This window comes from Rhinolophus sinicus, chromosome 5, assembly GCF_057876585.1.
Source record: "Rhinolophus sinicus isolate RSI-liver-muscle chromosome 5, RSI-T2T, whole genome shotgun sequence".
NCBI classification, from domain to species: domain Eukaryota; kingdom Metazoa; phylum Chordata; class Mammalia; order Chiroptera; family Rhinolophidae; genus Rhinolophus; species Rhinolophus sinicus.
This window is the reverse complement of record NC_142505.1, coordinates 107,434,688-107,462,596: the sequence shown is the minus strand read 5'-3', so window position 1 is coordinate 107,462,596 and position 27,909 is coordinate 107,434,688. Positions and strand designations below refer to the sequence as shown.

Genomic DNA, 27,909 nt, shown 5'->3' with positions numbered 1-27,909 from the left:
TTATAGTTCCAGGAGGATGGAGATCAATCTAAGTTTATAAAGGCCGTGGAAAGTTTTACGAGTTAAGGTTTCTCCTTGGATCTCATGATGTTCAGACAACAGTGAAAGAGACCCAAGGAAGTCAATGGCCTTGAGGGAAAAGCACACAAGCTCTGGGGCCAGCCATATGCTTGGCATTTCAGGACCGTCTGTAGTGTCAGTGCCAATCCTGTCACACTATCTCGTGACGAGACTCTGTCATCCACCGGATGTTCTCGGGCCCCCTTCCAGCCCCTGCCTCCTGTCCGCTCAGGGCGCAGGTGGCTGGTTACCTGACGTTGTGGGGCTGCCTGTCGCAGGACAGCATGGTGCTTGCAATGGATTGCTGCAGGTGCTGTCGCTGCTTCCTCAGTACCTGCTGGAAGTCATCTTCCAGGGTCTGGACGACATAACGCAGAAACAGGAGTCGCCCAGGCAGATTTTGTCCCTGTGGGAGAAGAAATGAGAAGTGGCTATTTCCTGTCCGTCTCCTGGATGACAGTGAGCAGTGAGCCCCCATAAATACTAAGTCCAAAGGAAAGCCATAAGCCAACACGCGCATCTGGGCCTAAAACGGACAGAGCAGGCAGCCTAGGTCATTACAAAGGAGGGCAGATGGCAATCGTAGAGCCTGGAGGCTCCGGACTGCAGACTTACTGATTTGAAGAGGCAGCCAGAGGCCAGTCGCATTCTCTCACTAACCCTGACTACCAGTGTCAGAATAAAGCCCAAACTGTGGCTATCAGAATAGGGACAGGAACTGGTTCCTAAGTGACCCTGCTGAGCTGCTAGATCAAGCAGCCAAGATGCCTGCCTCGCCGGTGAACTAGGAATGTGAGCTGATGCATACCTTTACTGCGTAAGCAGGGCTGCGTTGGGTTTTCTGTTACAGGTGAAATGATCCTAACTGATAAAAAGCCCAACTCACACAGGCAGAGCATGAGCTCTGGCGGCACACAGACCTTATTTAGTTGTTTTTGTTTGCTTGTTTAAGTACCTGTCACTCAGCAGGCAGGCCTGCGCAGTTTGGTGGTTTCCCTTTACTGGGAGACAAGTGCCGGGATCCAGGCCCAGGAGCTCAGGCTTTGAAACCTCAAGGAATGAGAAGGCACCAATCTGTGTCTGGGCTCTGTTGGGAACTTTTCGAACACAATCGGGTAGGCATGTTTCCTGGGAACAAACTCATGGAGCAGGGTACGGTTTGGTTGGCAGGAAAAAGAATGACCATTCTAAGGACCTACCATTTCCTTCCTTTTTTTTGGAGGAGGTGGGGATGGGATGTCTTGCTTTCCAAATACGTCTTTTTCCCTCTAACCTTTATTAATTGATAGGAGTTTTTAAAATTCAAGTACTTGTGCTTGATTTATGATGAAAGAAAGTCTTCCAGGGACACCACTCTCCACAACCCCTTGTCCACATTCTAGCTGCTGTTTCCATGACTACTGTAGATACCCCCACGTAAGTCAAACTATACAGTATTTGTCTTTTGTGATTGGCTTATTTCACGTGGGGTAATGTCCTCATCCTGCTGCCATCCATGTTGCAGTGTCAGAGGATTTCCTTCCTATTTAGAGCAGAAATAATATACCCCTGTACATATATATCAGATTTGTCTCTGCTGTGATATGTCAATGGACACTTGGCTTGCTTCCACCTCTTGGCTGTTGTAAATAATGCTGCTAATGAACAAGGCATGCAAATACCTCTCCAAAGTCCTGCTTTCAATTCTTCTGCATTTATACCCAGAAGGGGGATTGGGATGGATCATATGGTAATTCTACGTTTCATTTTTTGAGGAACCACCATACAGTTTTCCATGGCGGTTGCACCATTTTTCAGTGTTATCCACAGTGGACGAGGGTTCTACTTTCTCAACATCCTTGCCACTACTTATTTTCTGTTAAAAAAAATTTTTTTAAAGTAGCCACCTGAGGGGTGTGAGGTAATATTTCATTGTGGTTTTGATTTGCATTTCTCTAATGGTCAGTGATGTTGAGTATCTTTTCATATGCTTGTTGGCTATTTGTCTATCATCTTTGGAGAAATGTCTATTTAAGTCCTCTGCCCTTTTTAAAATCAAGTTATTTGTATTTTGTTGTTGTTGAGTTGTAGTTCTTTATATATTCTGGATATTAACCCGTTATCAGATACATGATTTTAAAATATTCTCTCATTCTGTAGGTTGCCTTTGCACTCCTGATTGTGTCCTTTGATGCACAGAAGTTTTTAACTTTGACATAGTCCTATTTGTCTATTTTTGCTTTTTTGTCTATTTTTGCCTGTACCTTTAGTATCATTCTCAGAGAAATCGATGCCAAATCCAATGTCATGAAGCTTTCCCCGTTTTCTCCTAAGAGTTTTATAATTTTGGGTCTTATGTTTAGATCTTCGATCGATTTTGAGTTAATTTTTGCAATTAGTCTTACATAAAGGTCCAACTTCATTCTTCTGCATGTGTATATACAGTTTTCCCATAGCATTTGTTGAAGAGATTATCCTTTCCCCATTGGATGGTCTTGGCACCCTTGATGAACAGCATTTGACCACATTTACAAAGTTTTATTTCTGGGTTCTCTATTCTATCCTATATGTCTGTCTCTATGAGCGTACCACACTGTTTTGATTACTGTAGCTTTGTAATATGTTTTAAAATTAAGAAGTATGAGTACTCCAACTTTGTTCTTCTTTTTCAAGATTGTTTTGGTTATTCATGGTCTTTTGAGATTACACATGAATTTTAGGATGGGTTTTTCTATTTCTGCAAAAAATGCTGTTAGGATTTTGATAGGGATTGTGTTGAATTTGTGGACTGCTTTGGGTACTTTTGACATCTTAACAATATTTAGTCTTCCAATCCATGAACATTAAGGTGTCTTACCATTTATTTATGTCTTCTTTATTTTCTTTCAGCAATGTTTTGTAGTTTTCAGTGTACAAGTTGTTCATCTCCTTGGTTAGGTTTACTCTTAATGTTATTTTATTATTCTTAATGTTATTGTTAATGGAATTATTTTCTTAATTTCCTTTTCAGATCGCTCATTGTTTGTATACAGAAATACAACTGATTTTTGTGTGTTCATTTTGTGTCCTGTAATTTTGATGAATTTGTTTATTAGCTCTAATAGTTTCTCTGTGTGGAATCCTTAGAGGAAAAGCTTTTAGTATTTCACCATTGAGTATGATGTTTGCTGTGGGTTTTTCATATAGGGCTCTTATCCTTATGTTCCTAGTTTGTTAAGAGATTTTATCATGAAAGGATGTTGAATCTTGTCAAATGTATTTTCTGCATTAATTGAAATAATCATGTGGTTTTTGTCCTTTATTCTGTTTGTGTGGTGTATTGTATTGACTGATTATTGTATGTTGAACCATCCTTGTATTCCCGGATAAATTCCACTTGGTCATGGTATATAATCCTTATGATATGCTGCCGAGTATTTTGCTGAGGATTTTTGCACCAATGTTCATGAGGGATATTGGTCTGTAGTTTTCTTGTAGTGTCTTTGGTTTTGATATCAGGGTGATGCTGGCTTCATAGAACAAAGATACTTTGTATGATATCCACCTTTTAAAATCTACTGAGACTTAATTTATGATTTAACATATGGTATATTCTAGAATATGTCCCATATGCACTAAGAAGAATGTGTATACTCTTGTTGTTGGGTAGAATATTCTATATATAACTGTTATATCTGATTGATTTATTGTGTTCTCTTTTCTTATTTATCTGCTGTCTGGTTGTTCTATCCATTACCGAAGTCTCCCTTCAATTCTGTCAGTTTTTGCTTCATATTTTGATGGTCTGTCATTAGGTGCATAAGTTTATAACTGTCATATGTTCTAGCTGTACTGAAACTTTTATTAATACATAATGTCCTCCTTTGTCTCTTGTAACATTTTCTGATTTAGAGTCTATTTTATCTCATATTATTATAGTCACCTATGCTCTTTTGGTTACTATTTGCATGGAATACTTTTCTCATCCTTTTACTTTAAATCTCCTTGTGTCTTTGGATCTAAAGTGAGTTTCTTGTAGACAGCATGTCGTTGGATCATGTGTTTTTATACATTCCGCTAATCTCTGTTTTTTTATTAGAGAGTTTAATCCATTTACATTTAAAGCACTTACTGATAAGGAAGGACTTACTTCTGTTTTAATGCTGTTTTCTCAATGCCTTATATATTTTTTGTTCCCTACTTCCAGCATTACTGGCTTTTTTCTTTAGTTAATTTTATTTGTAGTGAAATGTTTAAATTCCTTTCTCATTTCCTTTTGGGTATATTCTATAGCTATTGTTTTTGTGGTTACCATGGGGACTACATTTAATATTCTAAAGTTATAATACTCTAATTTGAATTTATACCAGATTAACTTCAGTAACATACAAAAACAAACAACATACTAACATAAAAAACTCTGCTCCTTTATAGCTCTGCCACCATCCCCTTTAGTTGTCGATATCACAAAACTACATTTTCATATATTGTGTGTCCCAAAACAAACTAATAAATCTTTTAAATGCATTAGTTATTTAAATTATGTAAAAAACAAAATGTGGAGTTACAAAGTTACAATACTAGCTTTTAGAATAATTTTTAAAAATGTACTAGTCACCTAAATCATATAGAAAACTAAAGGTGGAGTTGCATACCATTGTTACAATAATAGTCACTTTTATGATTGCCCATATATATACCTTTGGCATCTTTATTCCTTCATATAGCTTCAAATTACTGTTTAGTGTTTAATTTTATCCTGCAGAATTCCCTTTAGTTCCCTTTAGCATTTCTTGCTGGGCAGTGCGAGTGGTAACGAACTCCATCAGCTTTTGTTTATCTGGGAATGTCTTTATTTCTCCCTCAATTTTGAAGGACAGTTTTCTGGATATAGAAATCTTGGTTGAGTTTTATTCTTTAGCACTTTGAATAAATTGGCTCACTGCCTTCTGGCCTCCAAATTTTGTGATGAGAAATCTGCTGATAATCTTATTGGGGAATCTTGTATGTGGTGTGTCACTTCTCTGTTGCCGCTCTCCCTAATGTTTGAAGGACAGTTTTGCCAGACATTCATTCTTGATTGACAGGTGTTTTCTTTCAGCACATTGAATACATCATCCCATTACCTTCTGACCTGTAAGGTTTCACTGAGAATCTTATACGGGCTCCCTCGTATTTGATGAGTCACTTTTTCCTTGCTGCTTTCAAGATTCAGTCTTTGACTTTTGACAATTTGATTATAATGTGTATTGGTTTGGGTCTCTTGGTTTATCCTTGTTGGAGCTGAGCTTCTTGAATTTGTGTATCCATTTCTTCCCTCAGATTTGGGATGCTTGGGGTCATTATTTCTTCAAATAGGCTCTCTGCTACTTTTTCTCTTCTCCTTCTGGGCCTCCCATAAATGCATATATGGGTTACTTATGGGTCCAATAGTCCCTTAGGCTCTTTTCAGTTTTCTTCATTCTGTTTTCTTTTTGCTCCTATCTCATTGATTTCAAATGACCTTTCTTCAAGTTCACTGATTTTTTTTTCTTCCCTTTGATAAAGTCTGCTGAACCCCTCTGGTGAATTTTTTAATTCAGTTATTGTATTTTTCAGCTCCAGAATATGTTTGATACTTTCTTATAGTTTTTTGCTTAATATTCACATTTCGTTCATGCATCATTTTCCTGCTTCATTTAATTGCCGGTCTGTATTCTCTTTTACCTCTTTAAGGTAATTTTATAAAATTCTGTGTGAGGAAGTTGAGGGATCTGTGTTTCTTTAGGGTCATTTTCTGGAGCTTTAGTTTGTTCCTTTGATTGAGCCACATTTCCCTGTTTCTTTGTATGCCTTGTAGTTTTAAGCATTTGAAAAAACAACCACCTTTGCCAGTCTTTGTCCGTTACGTTCATGGAGGGCAAGACTTTCACCAATCAGCCTGGACAGAGGTTCTGGGACCGCTCAGACCTTTTGTAGGGATGTGTGTTCTTACGGCTTTTCTGTTTGCTTTTATCTAATTTCCTGAACGGTTTTCCTCTATTTCTTCTCAGGAGCCTGCAGTCTCTTACTCCCTTGGTACCTGCCGATGGAACTGCATATTCTCTGATATCTGACATGCTATAGTGCTAACCTCTCTTTTCAGCAGCTTCCAACTATGCCACTGTTCCCATCAGTGCTGAGTCAAGTGAGACAGAAACCATCCCTCGGGCAGCCCCCTAATAAGCTAGAACACTGGACTCGAAGTCCATTCTTTTGTTTCTATCCTGAGGAAGGCCCTGGGGCATGGGAGATTCCTTCCGAGTTGTGCTGTGCTATGCCAGGTGGGGGGAGGGGTACGGACACAAAATACCACAAGCTTTCAATGGAGTCCCTTCTTGGTTATGCATTGGCCTGGGTACTGTAACTTCTCATCTGGTCTCTATAGTTTTCACAAAGATGTTCTGATCCATATATTATTGTTAACATGGTGTCTCCGTGGGGGAACAAAGGCCTGGAGCTTCCTTGTCTACCATCTTGGTGATGTTCCCCAGATCATGCTTTCTTAAAGCCCTATGTTATTTCACTCCAGTCTGGACTGGTTGCTCTCCAGGTCTACTAGTCACTGTAATCTTACTTTTCTGGAATAGATCTAGTGTTTCCTGGATCCTGTGACTCCTTCTTTTTTCATTTTTCTCCGATTCTTTTGATGCATATCTTTAAATAATCTCCTAAGAAATAGGGTGTGGGGACATTTTTCAAGTTCCTACATGTCTGGAAATGTCTTTATTCTCCCCTCACACTTGGCTAATAGTTTAGCTGAGTATAGAATTCTAAGTTGAAAATAATTTCTTCCATCCAAGTGCTTTGGGGTGAGCTGACAGAAAGCTGGAAAGTTTAGGGATCCCTAAAGGTCAGAATGCAGAAGAATTTTTTTCTGGAGTACCAACTCCACACTAGCTGCCTTCATTTATGACAGACGGTTCATTTGATTTCTTTAGACAGTGAATCCTTTGGCTTTTGGCCTGAAGGGCAGGTAACCTAGCAACTGAACTTTCTGTACTCAAGAAAGGAGAGGTGGTTGGTTCCATCTACAAACTTTCAACAAATTTACAGCCCATATCCAACTCCAATGCTCTTATATATTGTATTTCTGAGTCCAAAAGCTCTGTGCTGTAATGGGAAGATTTCCTCTCTCCTGGCTACAGCCCCTCCCAGATGTATTCTAGCCTCTGACTTTCTCTGCCTCACGTCATCAGTCATCAGTTACATTGCCTTTGATCTTCCAACCTTTATTGAGATCTATTGTCCTTCCTGTTATTTTTATTGCCATGGATTTATAACTTTCTCTACTCATTTACTATGATTTTTAATGAGATCTCGAGAGAAATAAGTGAATATATTCAGTCTTGACTTGGAAGACAGCACATACCATGTCCATAGGAATTTTTTGGTGAGAATGAGAGTATAAGAAGGGAATAATGGCAAAGACTTTACTACCAGATTTGCTATTACTTTTGTTTCTAGTTAAAACTTCCTCTGCAAAAGATACACCCTCACAATTGTTATATTACCTCCTCTTCCATGACGTAAGTGAGCAGCTTCCAGTCCCACTCCACTGTCTTGGCATTGGCTGGATGTAACCTGAAAGTCAAGTGACATCGGTTAGCATTCTGGAGACTTTAGTGGAAGAGGGGATGGGATCTGGGACAGGACAGTCGCAAGAAGCCTCCCCTTACCCTCAGCTCTTGCCCACCTTTTGAGACATACAATACCACATCATCTGAGAGTAGTGGAACTTCATATTTCTTTTGCTACCCAGTATCCACTTCTCTTTTGGGAGGCATTTGTGCCCCAATTTCACCTTGAAGAAACCAAGTTTTTATTAGTCAGCCTACAGGCCTCCCTACCAGTACCGTGGCCTGAAGCCTGGGAAGCACGTTGAGCCAGTCAGTCATGCTGTTCTGCCCCTCAGTTCACAGTGACTGGCTCAAAGATGGGCTCATCGCTTACATTATGCCAGTGAAAGCCTGCAAGACTCAATTTCAGAGCTCTTATGTGATTAGAAGGGAAGCGGACTTTCTCTCCCCTGAGTGTATCACAAAAGCTACAGGCTGAGAAGGCTACCATGTGGAGCCTGAAAATCGAAGCAAAGCAGAGCTGAAAAATGGATCCTTGCAACTGTTTTTAAACTGAATTAAGTCACGTCTTATTCCTGGGTTCCTCGTAACATGGGTTATTAAGTTCTCTTTTACTAGCTGTTAGAGGCAGTTTGGATTGGATTTCCTGTCCCTTGCAACCCAAATAACACTGGTGTACTAAGTCACCCTCTCTAACGGTTAGCTGAATGAAGCTTAGGGAAGAGAAAGCTGTGCCCAAACCAGGTGCCCTAGGTATGCCGACAGGTAAGGCTCATACTGTTGAATTTTCATGAGAAGCATGTAGGCCTCCTTTAGGACGTCCACGGCCTCAGAGTCACTGAGCAGGATTTTCTGGATGATGTGAGATACAATTTCTCTGGGTGGGTAATGTTCGGGTGACACAAAGTCCATCAAAAACTGTACAGTCCCCAGGGGAAAATTTTCTTCGATAGTGTTTGTTACCATTCTTAGTCTTCGATGAGGGATGGGTTCTAATTTTTGACCCTTGCTCTGTAGAGATAAAAAAGAAAGAAATCAGGATGGGTTTCTACAGACAAAAACAAGACGTTCTGGAACTGGTTGAAGACAGCATAGTTTTCCACACATTTGAAATACTCATTTTTTTTAAAAAAGAGACTGGAAAGGCTTATCTAAAAAACTTTTAGTGACATGGGGAAATACTTATATTAAATTAAAAAAAGAAGCATTCAAAGTTCTACATATAACATGATTTTATCTGTGTTAAAATATAACACAGAAAGAAAAATTCAAGAGGCAAGAGCTAGCCTTTAGATTTTGGAGTGAGGCTGATAAGATATTTAGGGGTATTCATAAGAGTACATCAGATACTGAAATAAAAATGTTTTAAATATGTTTTATCGTTAGGAGAAGAATCCCATTTGGTTGATGTTTTTTTTTTTTTTTTGAATCCACAGTAAATATTAAGTTGATTTTTCTCCTCCACAAAAGTATGTATATGAAGTCTGGTACAAAATATGTGAAAAGTGGCTTTCTGTTACCTGGGTGGTAACATGATGATTGATATTTTTCCTCTATATGTTTTTTTGTATTTTTCAGTTTTTCTATACTATACATGTATTACTTTCATAATCAGAAGAAGAACAAACATTAAAAAGTTGGTTTGACGTAGGAATATAACAATTATAAAACAATAATTTTTGAACGTTTAACTTACCCTCAAGTCTCATGACAAATCCTAAGAAATACATACTATTACCGTGCCTGACTTATAGATGAGGACACTGAGATTTAGAAAGGAAGCATTTGTCATGCAGCAAATGTCAGAAGCTCACATATGTCAGTGGCATCCCTCCAGAGCTATCCTGTAAACGCGTACTCTCTAGAAACACCAACAATAATACATACATTTTTGTTACAAATCTCAATGAAAAAATTTTAAATGTGTATGTATGAAAAGGCAACCGGGAAGGAAATACACCAAATTATTATTAATAATAAATGCTGACTGATAGCATCATGGGTAACTATTTTTTATATTTTAAAATGTTTTATATTAAGCAAGCATTATTTTTAAAGTCTGAGAATAAGTATTAATTTTACAACACCAGCCAAACGAAGACTTGACAGCTTATATGTAACAATAAAACAGCGACGGCTGGATTTGCCCTTTCCGGAAGTCTCCTGGAGCACAGACGCCCCGTCAGCTCTCCTTACATCTCAAATCACCTGAGGGAGACCCCTGACCTTGCTGATGAGACCAGTGCTGCAAAGTGGCGGGTGGTGAATAGTGAGAGAAGGTAAGAACAAAAACCTTGCTTTGGTGACTGTTTCACATGTGATGCATTTCACAGGCTTGAATCTGTGCTATTCGTTTCCTGCCTACAAATGGGGACATCTACAAACAGATAAAGTTTATGTTTTGATGCCTGTAACCTTAAAGGGAACGAATATTTATAGAGTCCTTTTATGAGCCCTGAAGGTGGCTGTGTGCCTTATGTTTACCTTTAAGTGAAACGACTATGTGATGTGGGCATTATGACTTATTTTAGAGCCAAACAAAAAGAGTCTGAGGAGTTAAGGCCAATGGCTGGTAAGTGGCAGTGTGGGGACTGGCTGAGAAGTTCTGGGGGGAGGTGACCGAGTGAAGAAGTACTTGGTAAAGGCCCCGAAGAAATCGGGGGAGAGACAGAAAAGATGTCCAGGTGTATTCTAGACAGCTGAAGTAGGAAGGTGAGAAACAGGTGAAGAAGAAAAACCCACTTTGTGTAGCCTTAACTGCACCTTACAGTATGTGTACAGAGAAGGGGACCCGGGCTCCCCACCTGCACCTCCTGACGCCTCCTCTGGGCGCGCAGCACCGACAAGCCTACAGCCTTGACGAGGGCAACACAAACTCTTTCATGTCCCCCAAGCGCTCCTGAGAGTGAACGGACAGACAGATCAGCAACCTGAGACAAACCCATGGGGACAAGGGAACGGGCTAGTGGTTGGGGAGAGTCATTCAGAAGAGGACATAACCTACTAGAAGATATAGCAACAGTTAAAAGGAGAGAGAACAATCCACTCTCCAAGGCCCACGCAGGGGGAATGCCTGACGTGCTAAGCTGGGTCACCGACGGCTCCAACAAGGAGGATACACCTTGTGATTCCTTGAGCCACTTCAAGCCAGTGTCTTCACGTCGGCCTTGTGGTTACGGGTAGAGAACAGCGTCATGTTGTGGGCTTAGCCACAACTTCTTTGCTACACGTCTGGTTTCATTCTCATAGATCAACGAAGACCAATGGGAAGTAGCAATGCCACTAAAATCTTAACATTGAATTTCCTCCCCCACAGTCAGAGATGGAGGCACTGAAGTGTCCAGAGTATGACTATTTTGTTAGATGGGAGCTGTAATAAGAGCATCACGAAGGGAAAGACACAGGAGTGAAGTGTTGGCTGAAGGCCCGCAATGAGCCAGACGCTCTAACAGGCACTGCACGTCATGTTGTCTCATTGAACGATCGTGTGAGGTATGTTCTTACCTCCATTTTACAGACAGGAGAGCTATGGCGCAGAAAGGTGAAGTGCCTTCCACAGTGCCGGCACCACAGTGTGGGGCTGAAATTTGAACCCCAATCTGACTCAACACTGAATGGTTCCACAAGTCGGGGAAAGATAAAAAGGTCAAGTTTACACTGGACCTGTTTTCTCACGTGCGGACTCCTTCTAGCATGCTAACCTTATGCTAGGCCTGTACAAAGGACCTCTAATCCCCAGGAGAAGACAGATTGGCTCACCTCTCTTATGTCTTTATCGGGAACTAGTGTCTGGAAGAAGAGGTGATGCACCGGAGGTCGTAAGAAGTACTTCAGTCTATGCAGGCACGGTTTGTTGTACAGACCATGGGGACCTTCTGGGGCTCGGGCGTGCACCTGGCCAGACCCGGGGATGGCAGGCTCTGACAGGGATATCTCTTTTCTGGCTGGCGTTTCTGTGGCAGAGAGCCACGGAACTTTCTCTAAAGAAGTTTCCGACTGTGGAGACGGTGGGCTGGGCACGCAGCGCGGAGAGGGTGGAACTGAGACATCCATAGGAGGGTCAGGGGTCTCGGTATCATTTTGGAGAGAATCAGGCCTGTCTTGTGGTAAGCGAAGCAAGTCTCCAAGTGAGTGTGGCATGTCCTCCGGCACGTGAGGCCTGTCTCCAGGTGATCGCAGCGTTTCTCTTGGTAAGTGTGGGACTTCTCTAGGTGACCGTGGTGCATCTCTTGGTGACTGTGGCGCATTTCTTGGTGGTTGTGGCACGTCTCTTGGTGGCTGAGGCACATCTCCCGATGACTGAGGCATGTCTTTTGGTGACTGAGGCACGTCTCCTGGTAACCGTGACATGTCTCCTGGTGACTGTGACATGTTTCCTGGAGCTTGTGACACGTCTTCAGCTGACTGTGACATGTCTCCCTGTGACTGTGACATGTCTTGCAAATGCGCCACATCTTGTGGATATGACACGTTTTGAGGTGGGCCTGGTACATCTTGAGGTAGGCCCAGAGGTGGGCAGAGTGAGTCTTGAGGTGGCCTTGGCGAGTACTGAGGACGCCATGATGAGTCTTGAGGTGGGTTTGGCATGTTTTGCTGAGGGCGTGGCACATCTGGAGGAGGGCATGGCACTTCTTGAGGCAGGTGAGGCAAAGCTTGTAGCGGGCACTGCACGGTTTGTGATGGGCATGACAAGGCCCGTGGTGGGCACGAGGAGGCCCGTGGTGGGCATGAGGAGGCTCGCGGTGGGCATGGCAAGGCTCGCAGTGGGCAAGGCACATCTTGCTGTGGGCATGGCAAGGGTGCCCTTCGATTGCTGCTGCTACCATTATTGCTTGTTGGGGAGAGGGAGTGAACATCTGAAGATAGCTGTAGGCTGGCCAAGAAGCCGAGGTCACCTTTGAATGTGGTTGAGCTACAGTTTGGCTCACAGAGTGAGCTACAGTTTGGATAAACAGAGTCCCCACTGATGGATGTAGGGGGTTGGGGAGCTTCAAATATGGTTTCTTCCAAAAGGTCCAAATCCACAGGATCACTGTGAATGATTCTCCGAGCTGTGGGCCGGGAGCTTCTGTCCACCCGCCCTTCCATCACCTCTTTGCTGGAGAGGCTGGCACATGTTTGAAGACTGGTTGGCTCCTTCTGGGAAGGAGCAACAGCTTCTAGAGTCAAGTCAAGAGTGGCAATAGGTCTATTGTCATCCTCAGTCCTTGTCAGGTCAATTACACAAAGTCCATTGCGATCCTTTGCTCTCGGTCTGGTTTCTCTCGTTAAGTCAATGAAGTCCTGTGGAAGGGTTGGGAGAAGATAAAGCGTCAACAGGGAATCTCAGCTTTACCTAAGAAGACTTAAATCTTAGCTTTTAAGGACAGGCATACTTTACTTTTTCACTTCACTGACCATTTGTACATCTTGTATAACATAAACATCGTCAATTTCCACACCCTCTTAAAATATCCAGATGCCACATGCACACCACTGAGGGCATAGTGGAAAATGTCTTCAGATCCAAGGTGGACAGGGAGTGGTAGAGAAGATTTCAACCTTAAGTCGTAAAGTAAAAAGCAACCTTTGTTTGGCAAAACAAATACATAGAATAACCTACAACGGGAGCTACAGAAGGGAAGCTAATATAAGAGAACCTACTATGTGCTAAGAGCACTTTGAGTGCTTTCACGTATCTGTAGTTTTCACAATGACCCTATCAGGTAAACATTGTCATCTCCACTCTATAGATGGGAAACTGGAGTTCAGGACATAGTTATTTACCTAAGGATTATACAGCTAAGTAGCAGAGACAAACATGCAAACCCAGGTCTGGTTCCTTCTTTCCCTGTTAGAGCCCAGGAATGTACAACTTCATTCAATAATATAGCCTGTAGTCAGATATGGAGGATAATAATAGAATAAGGATTATAAAATCAGCAATGTACGTCTGAGCCCTAAGTAGATGAATTACTGGAAAACCTCCTATCGTCACTGCCCATTCCTTGGCAAATGATTAGGCAGCTCACAGAGCCAGATGATGCCAGCCAGAGGCACTGCACGCAACCTCTGTGCCTTGAGCCTGGAACACAATCTTGCTCTCCTTTCCCGGTGTTTCCTCACCTAGTTGGGTGCCTGGCCACTAGGAAGCGGGGTACCAGTTGCGGGGCTCCCTACCACAGCTACCATGCTATTTGTCTTAAGAGATGTGATGGTCACCACCATCAACACCACCAAAGCAGGGCGCAGGATTGTGGGTGGCTCGTGAGAATCGGCATGCACCTCATCCTGGAACAGGCATTTCTTGGTGAAGCAGCCAGACGGCATCACTGCCTTTGGTGGCTCTCTACTGCTCGCTGAGCTCAACATGAAGAGTTGCAAGGCCACAGAGGGTCTGAGTTCACCTCCTCTTTCATCCCCAGCTGCTGAAAGGCAAGGGGGCTACACTGTCTCCAGTACCTGTGTCCTCATCTGCGTTTGCTTCTGTTCTTTCTTTTGCTCCGAATGACGATTATCCCCTTGAGTGTTGGGAAGTTTCTTGTGTTTCAACACTCAACACAGATGTCACAGTGCGTGAAATCCCTGCAGGTCACTTCTTGTCACAGATTTAATCATTTCCTCTCATATCCCCACTGCCTCTGTACGAACCTCGTTCTTTATCCCAAAGCATTGAATGCGCTTTGATTATATTGAAAACGGAAATGTGTCATTTTCCAATTGTTGATTACTAGTAGGCAGAAATACTATTGATTTATGTATGTCATCCTTGTATCCTCCGACCTTGCCAAGTTCCCTTAATTGCACCAGTGACTATTTTTGTAGATCCCGTAGGGTTTTTCATGGAAACAGTCATGTTGTCTGCAAATAAAGAAGTTTTACTTCTTCTTTTCCAATCTGTATGCCTTTTATTTCTTTTTCTTGCCCGTTTGCAATGGCTGAGGCATCCAGGGTAATTCTCAACAGAAGCGCTGAAAGCAGACATTCTTGCCTTGTTCTTGAACTTAGAGGAAAGAATCTCAGACTTTCATCATTAAGTATAATGTTAGCTGTGGGGTTTTCATAGATGCCCCATATCAGGCTGAAGAAGTTCCCTTCTGTCTCTACTTTTCCAAATTTTAATTGGGACTGGTTGTTACTTTTGTCAAATGCTTCTTCTGCACAACAGAGATGATCATATGATTTTTTTCTTTGTCCTATTACTATAAAAAATTATACTCATTTTCTAATGTTAAATTAATCCCGAGGGAAACTCCACTTGGTTATGATGTATTATTCTTTTTCTGTATTATTGGGGTTAATGCATCAATATTTTATTAAGAATTTTTGCATGTTCATGAGGGATATTAGTTTGTAGTTTTCTATTCTTATAATGTCTTTTACTGGTTTTGCTATGAGAATAAAACTGGCCTCATAAAATGACTTGGGTACTATTCCCACCCGCTCTATACTGTACAGTTTAGAGCCTTCTTTTGCCAGCTTCCTGTTGGGAAAGCTTAGATAATTGATTTTTGACCCCTTTCTTTTCTAACATTCTAAAAATTTCTCTGTAAGTACTGCTTTACTTCATTCCACAGTGTTTAATATGTAATCATGTTATTACCATGTAGCTCATATTTACTTTCATTATGGTTGGAAAACAAACTGTAAGAGTTCAGCCTTTTAACATATATTGAGACTTGTTTTGTATCCTAACACATGAGCTACCTTTGCTGAATGTTTCTTGAGCACTTGAAAAACAATGTGTATTCTGCCGTTGTTGGATACAGCTCTGTACGTGACAATTAGGTCTTGTTCGTTGATAGTACCTTTCAGATCTTTGACTTCTTATACTTTGGGGGGAATCCAGTTGTGCTATCAATTACTGAGAAAAGCATATTAAAGTGTCCAACTATGATTGTGGCTTTGACTATTTCTCCCTGTAGTTCAGTTAGATTTTTCTTCATGTATTTTGAAACTCTGCAGTTGTTGGGTGGAGTGCCACCTGTCTTTTCAAAGTTTTAAGGTAGTTCTTGGCTTAATGATGTACTAAGAAGAAGGAGAACAGTGATACCCCCTAACCCCCAGGCTAAGAGAAACTGATCTTGTTTCTAAATAACTAGGACCAATTTTTGGAACTTTGGAAACTTAAAAATTGCATTAGAAATCAGAGTCCAACGGATTCTAGAGCAGGAGACTCTCCCTTCATCACTGCAGTTACAGAAATCTCACTCAAGTCAAGCTTAACTCACTCACGATATTAAGATAGTAAGTACGGTATAGGTGCCTCTTACTTGGGGATTTGTTTCCAAAGTGAGCCAATAAGACAGACATAGTGCCTATTCACAATTACCCTGGAGCAGAAGCCAGCAAAATGGGGCTTCCACTGGCCAAAACTGAGGCAATTTGAACACAAAATGAATAGTAATTCAAAGGGTACTGGAGCAAATGGACATCCACAGGCAAAAAATATGACCCTTGACATAAATTTCATACCTCATGCCAAAATTAACTCAAAACAGATTATAGACTTAAATATAAAATGTAAAACTATGAAACTTGTAGAAAAAAATAGGAGAAAATCGTTGGGCTCTAGGGCCAGGCAAAGAGTTTTTAGATAACACCCAAAGCACTATCTATAAAAGAAAAAAAAATGAATAAATAAGATCTAATCAAAATGAACAACTTTTACCTTGTGAAAGCCTATGTAAAGAGGATGAAAAGACATACTATAGACTGGGAGAAAATATTTGCAAGCCACATATCCAACAAAGGACTAGTAAGTAGAATATATAAAAAAACTCTCATAAAAGCAAAAAAAAAGTTTAGTTAGAAAATGGGTAAAAGATATGAACAGATCTTTCACTGAAGAAGATAGATAGATGACAAATAAATACATGGAAAGATGTTCAACATTATTAGCCATTAGGGAAATGCAAATTAAAACCAAAATATCACTAAACATATCAAAATAACTAAAATAAAATAAAAATACTATTAATACCAAATGCTGGTGAGGATGCAGAGAAACTGGATCACTCACATATTGCCAGTGGGACTGTAAAATGGTACAGCCACTCTACAAAAGTTCCGCAGTTTCTTAAAAACTAAATGTACAACCACCATAGGCCCTAGCAATCACAGTCCTGGGTATTTATGCTAGAAAAATATTCACAAAAAAAAGTGTACACGAATGTTCACAGCAGCTTTATTTGTAACAGCCAAAAGCTGGAATCATCCCAGATGTCCTTCCAAGGGTGAATGGTTAAACAGACTGTGGTACATCCATATAATACTAGTCAACAAAAAGGAACAAACTACTGATACACACAACTTGGATGAATCGTTCAGGAAACACGCTGAATAAAAAAGCCAATCCCTAAAGGTAACATACTACATTATACCATTTAATGAAGGCTAGATTAGTTGTTGCCAGGAGTTAGGGATGCAGGTGGGATGATGGTGGCAGTGGAAGGAAGTGGGTGTGATTATAAAAAGCAAGATGACGAATCCTTATGGTATTGGATCTGTTCAGTATTTTGATTGTGGTAGTAGATAAACTTACACAGTGATACAACTATAGAACTTAATACACACAAATGCTCCAATGAATGCAAGTAAAACTGGGAAATCTGAGTAATATAAGCAGATTGTATCAATGTCAATATCCAGGATGGGATGTTACATTACAGTTTCGCAAAATGTTACCATTGGAGGAAACTAGGCAAAGTGTACAGGGGTTGCTCTGTATTATTTCTTACAACTGCATATGAATCTCTAATTATCTCAATAAAAATAAACAAATAGTAATTTTTATATGAAATATTTAAAAATCTAGAATAAATAAGTAATTATGGAGAATAACAAACTACCAAACTTATTCAAGAAATAATAGAAATAACAGAAAGGCTGGTAGACCAATAATCCCAGAAGAAATTAAAACTCAAATCAAAGATCTACCTCAAAGAAACAAAACAAAACAAAAAAATCCCACTAAGCCTAAATATTCTAAATTTATATTCATTTATTATTTTTAATAAAAACTAATATAGGGTTTAAAAAATTAGAAAGAACAAAAGGTAGAAGGTAAACAATTTCCCTCTGACCCCAGTCACCCTCCCCAGGAAACAATGACTGTTATCTACTTCTTGTGTACAGAGGGTTTCTTCAAAACAAATTCTACAAAACTTAAGAGAAACAGATAATATTATTTATCCTATTCAAGATAATTGTAAAAATGCACATAAGCTTACTGTTTCGTTTTGCAAACCTCACATAATACATAAAAATGTGATTGAAAGAAAAGAAAAATTGATAGGGTAATCCTTGTTTGCCCTGGATGGTTCTGGTTTATGCCTCTTGTCCTAGTGTAATTATTATCAGCACTCTCTTTCACTGTGAAAATTGTTCAGTGTGTATAATAAATAATGTCATCCTAATTATTAACCAGTATCACTCATGAATGTGAATACCAATGTCATCTATAAAATATTAGCAAATCAATTCCAGTATTCTTTTTAAAAAATGAGTTCCATTTTTGATCATAAGGACTAACTGGATACTCTGATCAACCAACCTAATAAAAGCTAAAAGTGATACATAAATGCAAAAACATGGGAGAAGATATAACAAGGAAAAACCCACTAAAACACAGCCAGTGTAGCTATGCTAATCTGAGACAAAATAGACTTCAATGAAAATAGTGTTACTAGCGATAAAGAGGGGCCACTGCACAACAGAGCTTCACCTAAAGGACTCAGAATTATTATTCACAATTACATGAAACATTTACAAAAATTAACCACATACTAGGAGTCAAAGTACATCTTAGTCAACGTGAAAAGGTTAACATTAGTCAAACCAACATAGTAACTAATAGGTTAGAAATCAATACAAAAAAATAATTAGGGAAAACTTCACACAACCACAAATGAAGAAGTATGATCAAATAACTTACAGATCAAAGAAGAAATTATAAAAATTTTAGAACTGAACAATAACAAAAATACTAGGCATTAAAACATGACATGCAGCAATTTATTAGAAAATTTAGAGACTTAGACACTTAATTATAAAAGAATGAAAGGAAATTAATGTACTAAGCATGCATCTTTAGACAACAGGGGGGAAAAAGAGCACAAAGAAAACAGAAGGGAGGAAATAATAACAGAAATGAATGAAACAGAAAACAGCAGAGATGAGCAGCAATGCCAAAGTTTTGTTCTTTTAAAAGACTATTAATATTGTCAAACATTGATAAGAAAATTAAGAAAACAAAGAGAAGGCACAAATAACTAATATCAAGAACAAAAAGGGACAAAATTACAGATGTTTTCAAAGTAAAAAAGATATATTATGAATAACTTTATGTCAAAAAACTTGGGAACTTAGATGAAATAGATAAATTCCTGAAAACATAAAGCTTGGCAAAATTGACTTAAGAAACTGGGTGCTAGGTATATGGGGAATCATTATATGATTTGCTCTATTTTTTCGTGTTTGAAATTTTCCATAATAAAAAGGTATTTTTAAGTTGACTCACGAAGAAAGAGAAAATCAAAATAGTCCTTTAACCAATAACGAAATGAAATCAGTAGTTAAATTTTTTCCTTCACAAAAATGCCAGACCCAGGTGATTTTAAAAGTTCTGCTAAAAATTCAAGGAAATAAATGATTCTAATTTTATACAAGCTATTTACAAGTATAAAAAATAAGAGGATACCTCCAACTCATATTATGAGCTAGCATAAACTTAATCCAAAATCTAAAAGAACAAGAAAGAAATAACATAAGTCAATGTCACTTAGGAACATGTAAAAGTGCTTAAAAATAGTACTATTAAACTAAATCCAGCATCATCAAGATGAGTTTATTCTAGGAATCAAGACTGTTTTTTAACAGTTTTAAAAAATCAATTAATGTAATTCACCATATAAAGGAGAAAATCATATGCTCCTCTGAAGAGGTCATAAAAAGCAGTTGATAACATTCATTATCCATTCTTAAAAAAAAAAATCTCAAAGTAGAAATGGAAGATAACTTCCTTAATCCATAAAAGTTATCTACAAATTACATGTAACAAATGTTACAGGGAAATGCTGAAAACATTCCCTTTAAAGTCAGGAGCACAACAAAGATGTCTGCTATTGCTTATTGTATCCAGAGTTGTACCAGCATTGTACATGCAGAGCAGGAAAAATAAGAAAAAGATATAAAAAGCATAAAGGTTAGAAAAAATAAAACTGGTTAATTTTATAAATATTGGGGTAAAAAGAAAGATAATAGAGAATAACAGACAACATGATTCTGTAATATTGCAATATAATAAATATATATTTGGTCTTTGTCCCGGCTTCCTGGCACAGAATTCCTAAAACCCATGTACTTTCCTGATAGGGTAAGAGGCACATATTTTGTTATTCATAATAAGCCCCTTTCAACCACATGAGTTTGTTACTGACAAGACTGATGGCTGAAAGTCCCTCGATAGCTTCAGAATTGAGGCCAGTTGCCAGGGGAACCAACCATGGTACAGAGTTAAAATTTTCAGCCCCATTCCCTCAGCCTCTGGGGAGGGTAGCAGAGCTGGAAATTGGGTTAATCATCAAAGGCTGCTGATTTAATCGATTACACCTGTGTCATGGAGCCGTCATCAAAATCCTAAACAATGGGGTTTGGAGAGCTTCCGTGTTGGGGAATGCATCCGTGTGCCAGGAGGGTGGTGTACACCAAATCCCACGGGAACAGAAGCTCCTGCTATCAGGACCCTCTGGACCTTGCTCTGTGTGCCTCTTCATCCGGTGGTTCATTTGCATCCTTTGTAATAAACTGGCAATACTAAAGTGCTTCCCTGAGTTCTGTAACCATGATAGCAAATTATTGAACTGCAGGAAGGGGGTTGTGGGAACCCCTGATTTGTAGCCAAGTTGGACAGAAGTGTGGGTAACTTGGGGACCCATGACTTGAGATTGGCATCTGAAGTGGGGGGGGCAGTCTTGTAGAACTGAGCCCTTTACCTGTGGGTTCTGTGCTAACTCCAGGTAGTGTCAGAATTGAATTAAATTGTCGTACACCCAGTAGGTGTCCAGAGAGTTGGAGAATTAGTTGGTGTGGGTAAAATTCCCTACACATTTGGTGGTGTCAGGAGTGTGAGTAGAGAAACAGTGTTTTCTTTTAACTTCCATTCATATACAGTTCCAAAGTAGGCAAAAGTAAACTATGTTATTTAGACACACACACAGACACAGACACACACACACACACACAGTAAAACTACAGAGAGAAGCAAGTGATTACCGTGGAAACCAGGAAGCAGTTGGAAGATGGGAGGGTAGCAGGGTATGCCAGTAGAATATATATTGAACCAAGAAACATATTGAAGACTGGCAATATGGTTACTGTATTGGCATAGAATTAACTTCTGGTCGTTTGCAGAACGTGAAAGCATTCACGAGACTCTACAAGAGTAAGAAAAGATTTATTGAAAGTCAAAAAGAGAGAGTTCTGTTTGGAATAGGCAAAACTCCTTTTGCATGGCAGAGTCTGGTGGAGACAGCTGCCCTGATGAGGAGTGCTGGGATTTTATATTTTTCCACCCAGGATGTAGGGTGCTTGTCAGCTTGCAAAGGGGCTGCCATTATAATTGTCTTCTCCTGGGAACTGTCCTGTTCCCATCTATGATGGATGTCAGCTTGCAGGTGTTTGCTGTTGGGATTGGGAACTGTTCTATTCCTGCCTATGATGTAAGGTGCTTGCAGCCTGCAGGTGCAGTGCTGGCCTGGGGAGTCAGAGCCAAGCGGTTAAGGTTTATCTCATTCCTGTTAGCCCAAAAGCTCACTCCTGTTAACTCCTTTCAGGTCCCATCCTGCCAGCTCACAAGCCCACTCTGGTTAACTCTACTTGTCTCATCAATTACATGGGCTTTAACTTAATTCACTCTACTATATGTATGCTTTATACATTTTCCTCTGTGTGTGTATGCGCACGCACATATGTGTCATAGCTCTCAATAAATATCTTTTAATAAAAGAAAGTCTCTGGAACAAACTTACTGGAAAATTTCATGACCTACATGAAGAAAATTTTAAAAGCGGTATTGTAGCATGGTCAACTCTTCCTACGTTAATCTCTTCATTTAGAATGTTGATGATTTTTAGAAAATGTGACAAAATGACACTAAAGTTCGTTTGTTTGAAACTTTGATTAAAAACTAAAAACTTTGTTAGTGAGCTAGATGGGAGGAATCTTTTCACAATGTATATATCAAATGTATGTATATCAATGTATATATATCAAATCACGATGTACATGTAGTTTAGATATCTTACAATTTTATTTGTCAATTATACCTCAATAAAGCTGAAATTAAAAATAACTAACTTAAAAAATGTGACAAAAAACCAGAAAAACTGGAAAATAATGAGATGGGGAGTAATGCTATCCTAATTTTCATTGTATGCCAATCTCTAATATTTGAATTTTTCAGACTGGTACATATAATTTTTTTAATTAATAAACTTCATTTAGAGCAGTTTTAGGTTCGCAGTAAAACTGAACAGAAACCACAGAGTGTTTTCATATACTCCCTGTCCCTCAGATCAGCACCCAACACCACTGTGGTGTATTTGTTATCAGTGATGGCCCTAGACTGACACATCATTACCCGAAGTCCAAAGTTTGCAGTGGTGGACAGTCTATGGTTTGGACAAAGGTATGATGACTTGTACCTCCCATTATAGCATCATACAGAGAGTTTCACTGCCTGGAACATCCCCTGTGCTTCATCTTTTATGCTCTCCCTCCACGCTAAGCTCTGGCAACCAGTGACATTTTTACTGTCTCCATAGATTTTACTTTTCCAGAATGTCATATAGTTGGAATTGTACCGTGTGTAGCCTTTTCAGATTGGCTTATTTCACTTTGTAATATTCATTTAACTTTCCTCCATGTCTTTATGGCTCGATAGTTCATTTCCTTTGAGCTCTGAATATTCCACTGTCTGCATGTCCCACAGTTTCCTTGTCCATCACCTATTGAAGGACGTCTTAGTTGCTTCCAAGTTTGGGCGATTATGGATAGAGCTGCCATAAACATCTGTGTGCAGGTGCTCCAGTTCATCTGAGTCAATACTAAGGAGCATGATTGCTGGATTGTATGGTAAGAATATGTTTAGTTTTGTAAGAAAGTGCCAAACTGTCTTCCAGAGCGGCTGCACCATTTTGTATTCCCACCAGCAATGACTAAGAGTTCCCGTTGCTCCACATCCTCCCCAGCATTTGGTGTTGTCAGTATTTTGGATTTTGGCTATTCTAAAATCCAAAAGTAGTAGTATCTCATTATTGTTTAAATTTGCAATTATATAATGACATATGATGTTGAACATCTTTTCATATGATTACTTGCCATCTGTGTACCCTGTTTGGTGAGGTGTCTGTTTAGGTCTTTTGTCCATTTTTTAATTGGGTTGTTCATTTTCTTATTGTTGAGTTTTAAGAGTTCTTTGCATATTTTTAATAATTGTCCTTTATCAGATGTATCTTTTGCAAATATTTTCTCCCAGTCTGTGGCTTGTCTTCTCATTCTCTTGACTTTGTCTTTGGCAGAGCAAAAGTTTTTAATTTTAATGGAATCCAGTTTATCAGTTCTTTCTTTCATAGATCATGTCTTTGGTCTTGTATCTAAAAAGTCATCACCATAGCTAAGGTCATCTAGGTATTCTCCTATGTTATCTCCTTGGGGTTTTATAGTTTCACATTCTACATTTAAATCTATGATCCTTTTTGAGTTAATTTTTGTTAAGGGTGTAAGGTCTGTGTCTAGATTCATTTCTTTGCATGTGAATGTTCTGTTGTTCCAGCACCATTTGTTGAAAAGACTATCTTTGCTCTTTTGTATTACTTTTGCTTCTTTGTCAAAGATCAGTTGACTATATTAATGCGGGTCTATTTCTGGGCTTTCTATTTTGTTGCACTGATTTATTTGTCTATTCTTTCACCAATACCACAGTCGATTACTGTAATCTGTAGTAAGTATTGAAGTCAGGTAGTGGCGGTCCTCTAACTTTGTTCTTTTTCTTTAGTATTGAGTTGGCTATTTCTCGGTCTTTTGCCTCTCCATATAAACTTTAATCAGTTTATTGCTATCTGCAAAATAACATGCTAGGATTTTGATTGAGATTGCATTAAATCTATAGATCAAGTTAATAAGAACTGACACCTTGACAACATCGAGTCTTCCTATCCATGAACATGGAATATCTCTCCATTAATTTACTTATTTTATCTCATGATTTGTAGTTTTCCTCATACAGATCTTGTACCTATTTTGTAAGACTTTACACCTAAGTATTTCATTTTTTTAAGGTTCTAATATAAATGGTAATCTGTTTTTAATTTCAAATTCCAGTTGTTCACTGCTGGTATATAGGAAAGTAACTGCTTTTTATAAATTTTCCTTGCATCCTACAATCTTGCTATTATCATTTATTAGTTCCATGAGTTTATTTTATCAATTCTTTTGGATTTTTTTTTTCTACATAGCATTCATTAGCTAGGATTTCCAGTACAATGTTGAAAAAACGGTGATATGGGACATCCTTGACTTATTCCTGACCTTAGTGGGAAAGTTTCAAGTTTCTTAGCTGATCTTTATCAAGTTGAGTAAGTTCCCCCTCTATTCCTAGTTTGCTGAGAGCTGTTTTCATTGTTTGAACCACGAATGGAGATTGGATTTTATCAAATGCTTTTTCTGCATTGATATGATCATGTAATTTTTCTTTTTTAGTCTGTTGATGTCATGGATCACATTAATTGATTTTCAAATGTTGAACCAGCCTTGCATACCTGGGATAAATTCCTCTTGGTTGTGGTGTATAATCCTTTTTATGTATTGTTGGATTCAATTTGCTAATATTCTGTTGAGGATTTTTGCGTCTATGTTCAATGAGAGTTATTGGTCTGTAGTTATCTTGTAATGTCTTTGGTTCATTTTAGGGTATTGGGGTAACGATGGCTTCACAGAATGAGCTAGGAAGTATTCAGTCTGCTTCTGTCTTCTGTAGAGAATTGGTATAATTTCTTCCTTAAATGTTTAGTAGAACACACCAATGAACCCATCTGGGCCTGTGCTTTCTGATTTTGAAGGTTATTAATTATTGATTAAATTTATTTAATAGATATAGATCTATTCAGATTGTCTATTCATAGAACTTTTATAACAAAACATTTAAAATTTAAAAAATATTGGTTCTTCCCTAATTAATCTATAAATCGAACAAATTCCAAACAAAATTCCAATTGATCCCATAAAGAATGACATTATATCCTCAACAGCGGTAGATATTAAAATTATAAACAGATATTATTCTTTAACTCCAAAATTCCACCGTAAGAAACTTGTCATACAAACATATTTTTATGACCATGAAAGAGAGTTCATCACATCATAGTCTGAAATACAAAAGAAAAATTAAATTCAGTAAGAGACTTGTTAAATAAATTGTGATTTTTAAAAAATATTGGATAAGATGCAGCTGATAAAACATTTATTTATGGAATACTCACCATGTGCCAGGAACCATGTTATGTGCTGGAAATATGATTGTGAGTCAAATGGACAATAGTTTGAATGGGATACTAATAGTTTTTTAAATGTTGAAAATATATGAAGTGGTTAAAAAAGTAAGACTCAACTGGGAAAAAAATTAGACATTAATGTATTTTTGTGTATACACACAGAAAACTTCTGGAACAATACACAAAAACAGGTATCGCTGGAGAGTGGGAATGGACATGGGTGAGTTCTTACTGATTGCCTGAATTATTTCCTTTGTTTGTTTGTTTATTTATTTATTTATTCAAGATTTTATTGGGGAAGGGGAACAGGACTTTATTGGGGAAGAGTGTGTACTTCCAGGACTTTTTTCCAAGTCAAATTGTCCTTTCAATCTTAGTTGTGGAGGGCGCAGCTCAGCTCCAGGTCCAGTTGCCATTGTTAGTTGCAGGGGGCGCAGCCCACCATCCCTTGCAGGAGTCGAGGAATCGAACCGGCAACCTGTGGTTGAGAGCCCACTGGCCCATATGGGAATCGAACCGGCAGCCTTCGGCGTTAGGAGCACGGAGCTCCAACTGCCTGAGCCACTGGGCCGGCCCCTATTTCCTCTGTTTATAATTTAAAAATATTTTTTATAATTTAAAATGGAGTATTTTTATTTTTCAAATGATATGATTGTATACCTAAAAAAACACCCAGAGAGCCTATTGGAGGATACAGGGTTTCTTTCTGCAGTGAAGAAAATGTTCTAAAATTAGATAGTGGTGATGGCTGTACAACTCAGAATTTTATGGGTGAATTTTATGTACGGTATGAAATTATATCTCAATATAGCCACGTCTCTCAATGCCCCTGAACTTTTACATGGTTATCCTATCACCCTATCTAATTTGTAAGAAAGATAAAAGGAGAAAAGCTTGGATTTTTCTTAGAAAAGAGTAAAAATATCTGGGGAAGCAAGATTTAAATTGGGTACTACTCTCTGCAACTTGCCTTCATTTCTCTTCAACTCAGAAGGCTCAAGATCAAAATGCTTTGGTTGGGTGGTCATGAGGAGGGGAGCAGTTTGAGAGTGCACCCACTTACGGTGAAGGGCCACCACAGACACACAGACTGGGGTAAGGATGACATCTGTGCTCTTGAAGAAGGAAGCTGGACTAGGTTGGATATGGGGAAAGGGACAACAGCTGGCACCAAAGGAAGCAGGCAGGGAGGACCACGTTCAAGGGGCACTGAAAGAAGGGGCAGTAGGAAACAGGAGGAACCAGGAGCAAAGGCAGCTGTGAGTTCTTCTGCAGTCTTTTTTCCTTCCACCTTTTCCCTCTCTGTACTCTTTGATGAACTGTCACTATTAGGACTTTGATGCTTTGTACTTCGGTGATTAGCAAATCTCTCCCAGTCCTGACTTTTCTCTGGAGATCAATGTCTCTGGACTGGCCACACCCACGTATGTACATTTCCCATCAGCACTTTAAATCCAGTAGGTCCAGACTGAATTCAGCGTCTCCTTCACTCCAAGTCTGTGACTACTCTTGTGCCCGATTTCACTCATCAAACATCCACCGCAACTCTCCCCCATTCATTCCTACAATCATTCTTTCGCCCAACAAATATTTGTTGTGGACCTACTATGTCTTACAACACTGTCACAGCACTAGGTACATCCATTCACTTACCAAGCTGAATCACTTCTACCTTGAAAATCTTTTCTCTCATCTAAATTCTTTACTGAGGTTTATTGACAACCTCTCTAGCTTGAGCCATGGCAACAAAGCACTATATGTTAGTTGCTTTTGCACGCCATTCATTCTGTAGTGGCCACTAGATCTATACCTGGGGCACAGAAGGGGCTCGCTGTGGAGGCTTAGGGACCAAACTGTCTGGGAAGGGGATTGGAGGAGCAGAAGTTAGATTTGTCTTGAAGGAATATTTGCATATGAAGAAAGGCGTTTTCCTTTAACGGTATGTTACAGATCTATAAAGGAAGCACGACCATTCTTCTGTTTCTGGGGTATGGCTTTGGGAAGCTGGGAAGGCTACCGGAAGTCTGAGATGGAGAGTCTTCTGATAGAAAGCCTGTACATCTCCCACCCCTTGAGAACGCAATAGCCACTTGTTGAATGTATCACCTTCTATGAGCGGGACCACGCATGTTGTGTTCTCCACTGTACCCCCAGCCTCTGAAACATCTGGCCCAGTGCAGTGGCCCAATAAATATCTGTGGAGGATTCTAGAAAGGCAGAGACCATAGATGTTTTATTTACCATCTTAGCAAGGACAAAGACCTGGAGCCCAAGGGAAAAAGAACTAGTGCAAGATGTTTCCCTTCCTTTAGAGCTTGGTAAATGTTTGCTAAGCGATATAAATCACCCTCCTGAACTCCAAAATCGGGCCCCTCGCTCGGCCGCCAGGCCCTGGAGCAGGGCCACCATCTGGCCCAGGCCCGCAATTCCCTCCCTTCCTCCCAGCCCGGGCTCCTGTTACCTCCCTGCACACATCTGTACCCACCACAAGCCAAACAATTACACGCTCCCGCGTCCCGGCCTCGAGGTCGGGGGCTCCCCCCAAGCCCCTCCGTGCCCCTGCACCCCTAGGCCCGGGGAAGCCCGCGGCCCGGCCTGATCCCGCCGCCTGCTGTGGGCTCTAGAGGTCCCCACCCCCGGCGCGCCCGCACTTCGCCCATGTGCTCCGCCGCGGCTCTCCAGCCTCGGCCCACTCGGGCTTGAGCGCGCAGCCAGAGGCCTGGCCGCCCCCGCCGGGGCCCGCCGCGCTCTTCCCCGCCCGA

At 39.7% G+C, this 27,909-nt stretch overlaps 1 protein-coding gene across 1 annotated transcript in view; it reads right to left on the bottom strand.

Moving 5' to 3' along the window:
* SIMC1 (SUMO interacting motifs containing 1) overlaps positions 1–21,855 on the bottom strand; it is a 39,670-nt gene extending 17,815 nt beyond the window's left edge. The window contains exons 1-5 of the mRNA XM_074313912.2: positions 20,871–21,855; positions 11,376–12,899; positions 8,395–8,627; positions 7,551–7,620; positions 312–466 (exon numbers count right to left, since the gene is read on the bottom strand). Coding sequence (XP_074170013.2) covers positions 312–466; positions 7,551–7,620; positions 8,395–8,627; positions 11,376–12,899; positions 20,871–20,948 — 2,060 coding nt within the window. The 5' untranslated portion in view covers positions 20,949–21,855. The remainder of the gene's footprint in view (positions 1–311; positions 467–7,550; positions 7,621–8,394; positions 8,628–11,375; positions 12,900–20,870) is intronic.
* Positions 21,856–27,909: the final 6,054 nt, after the last annotated feature.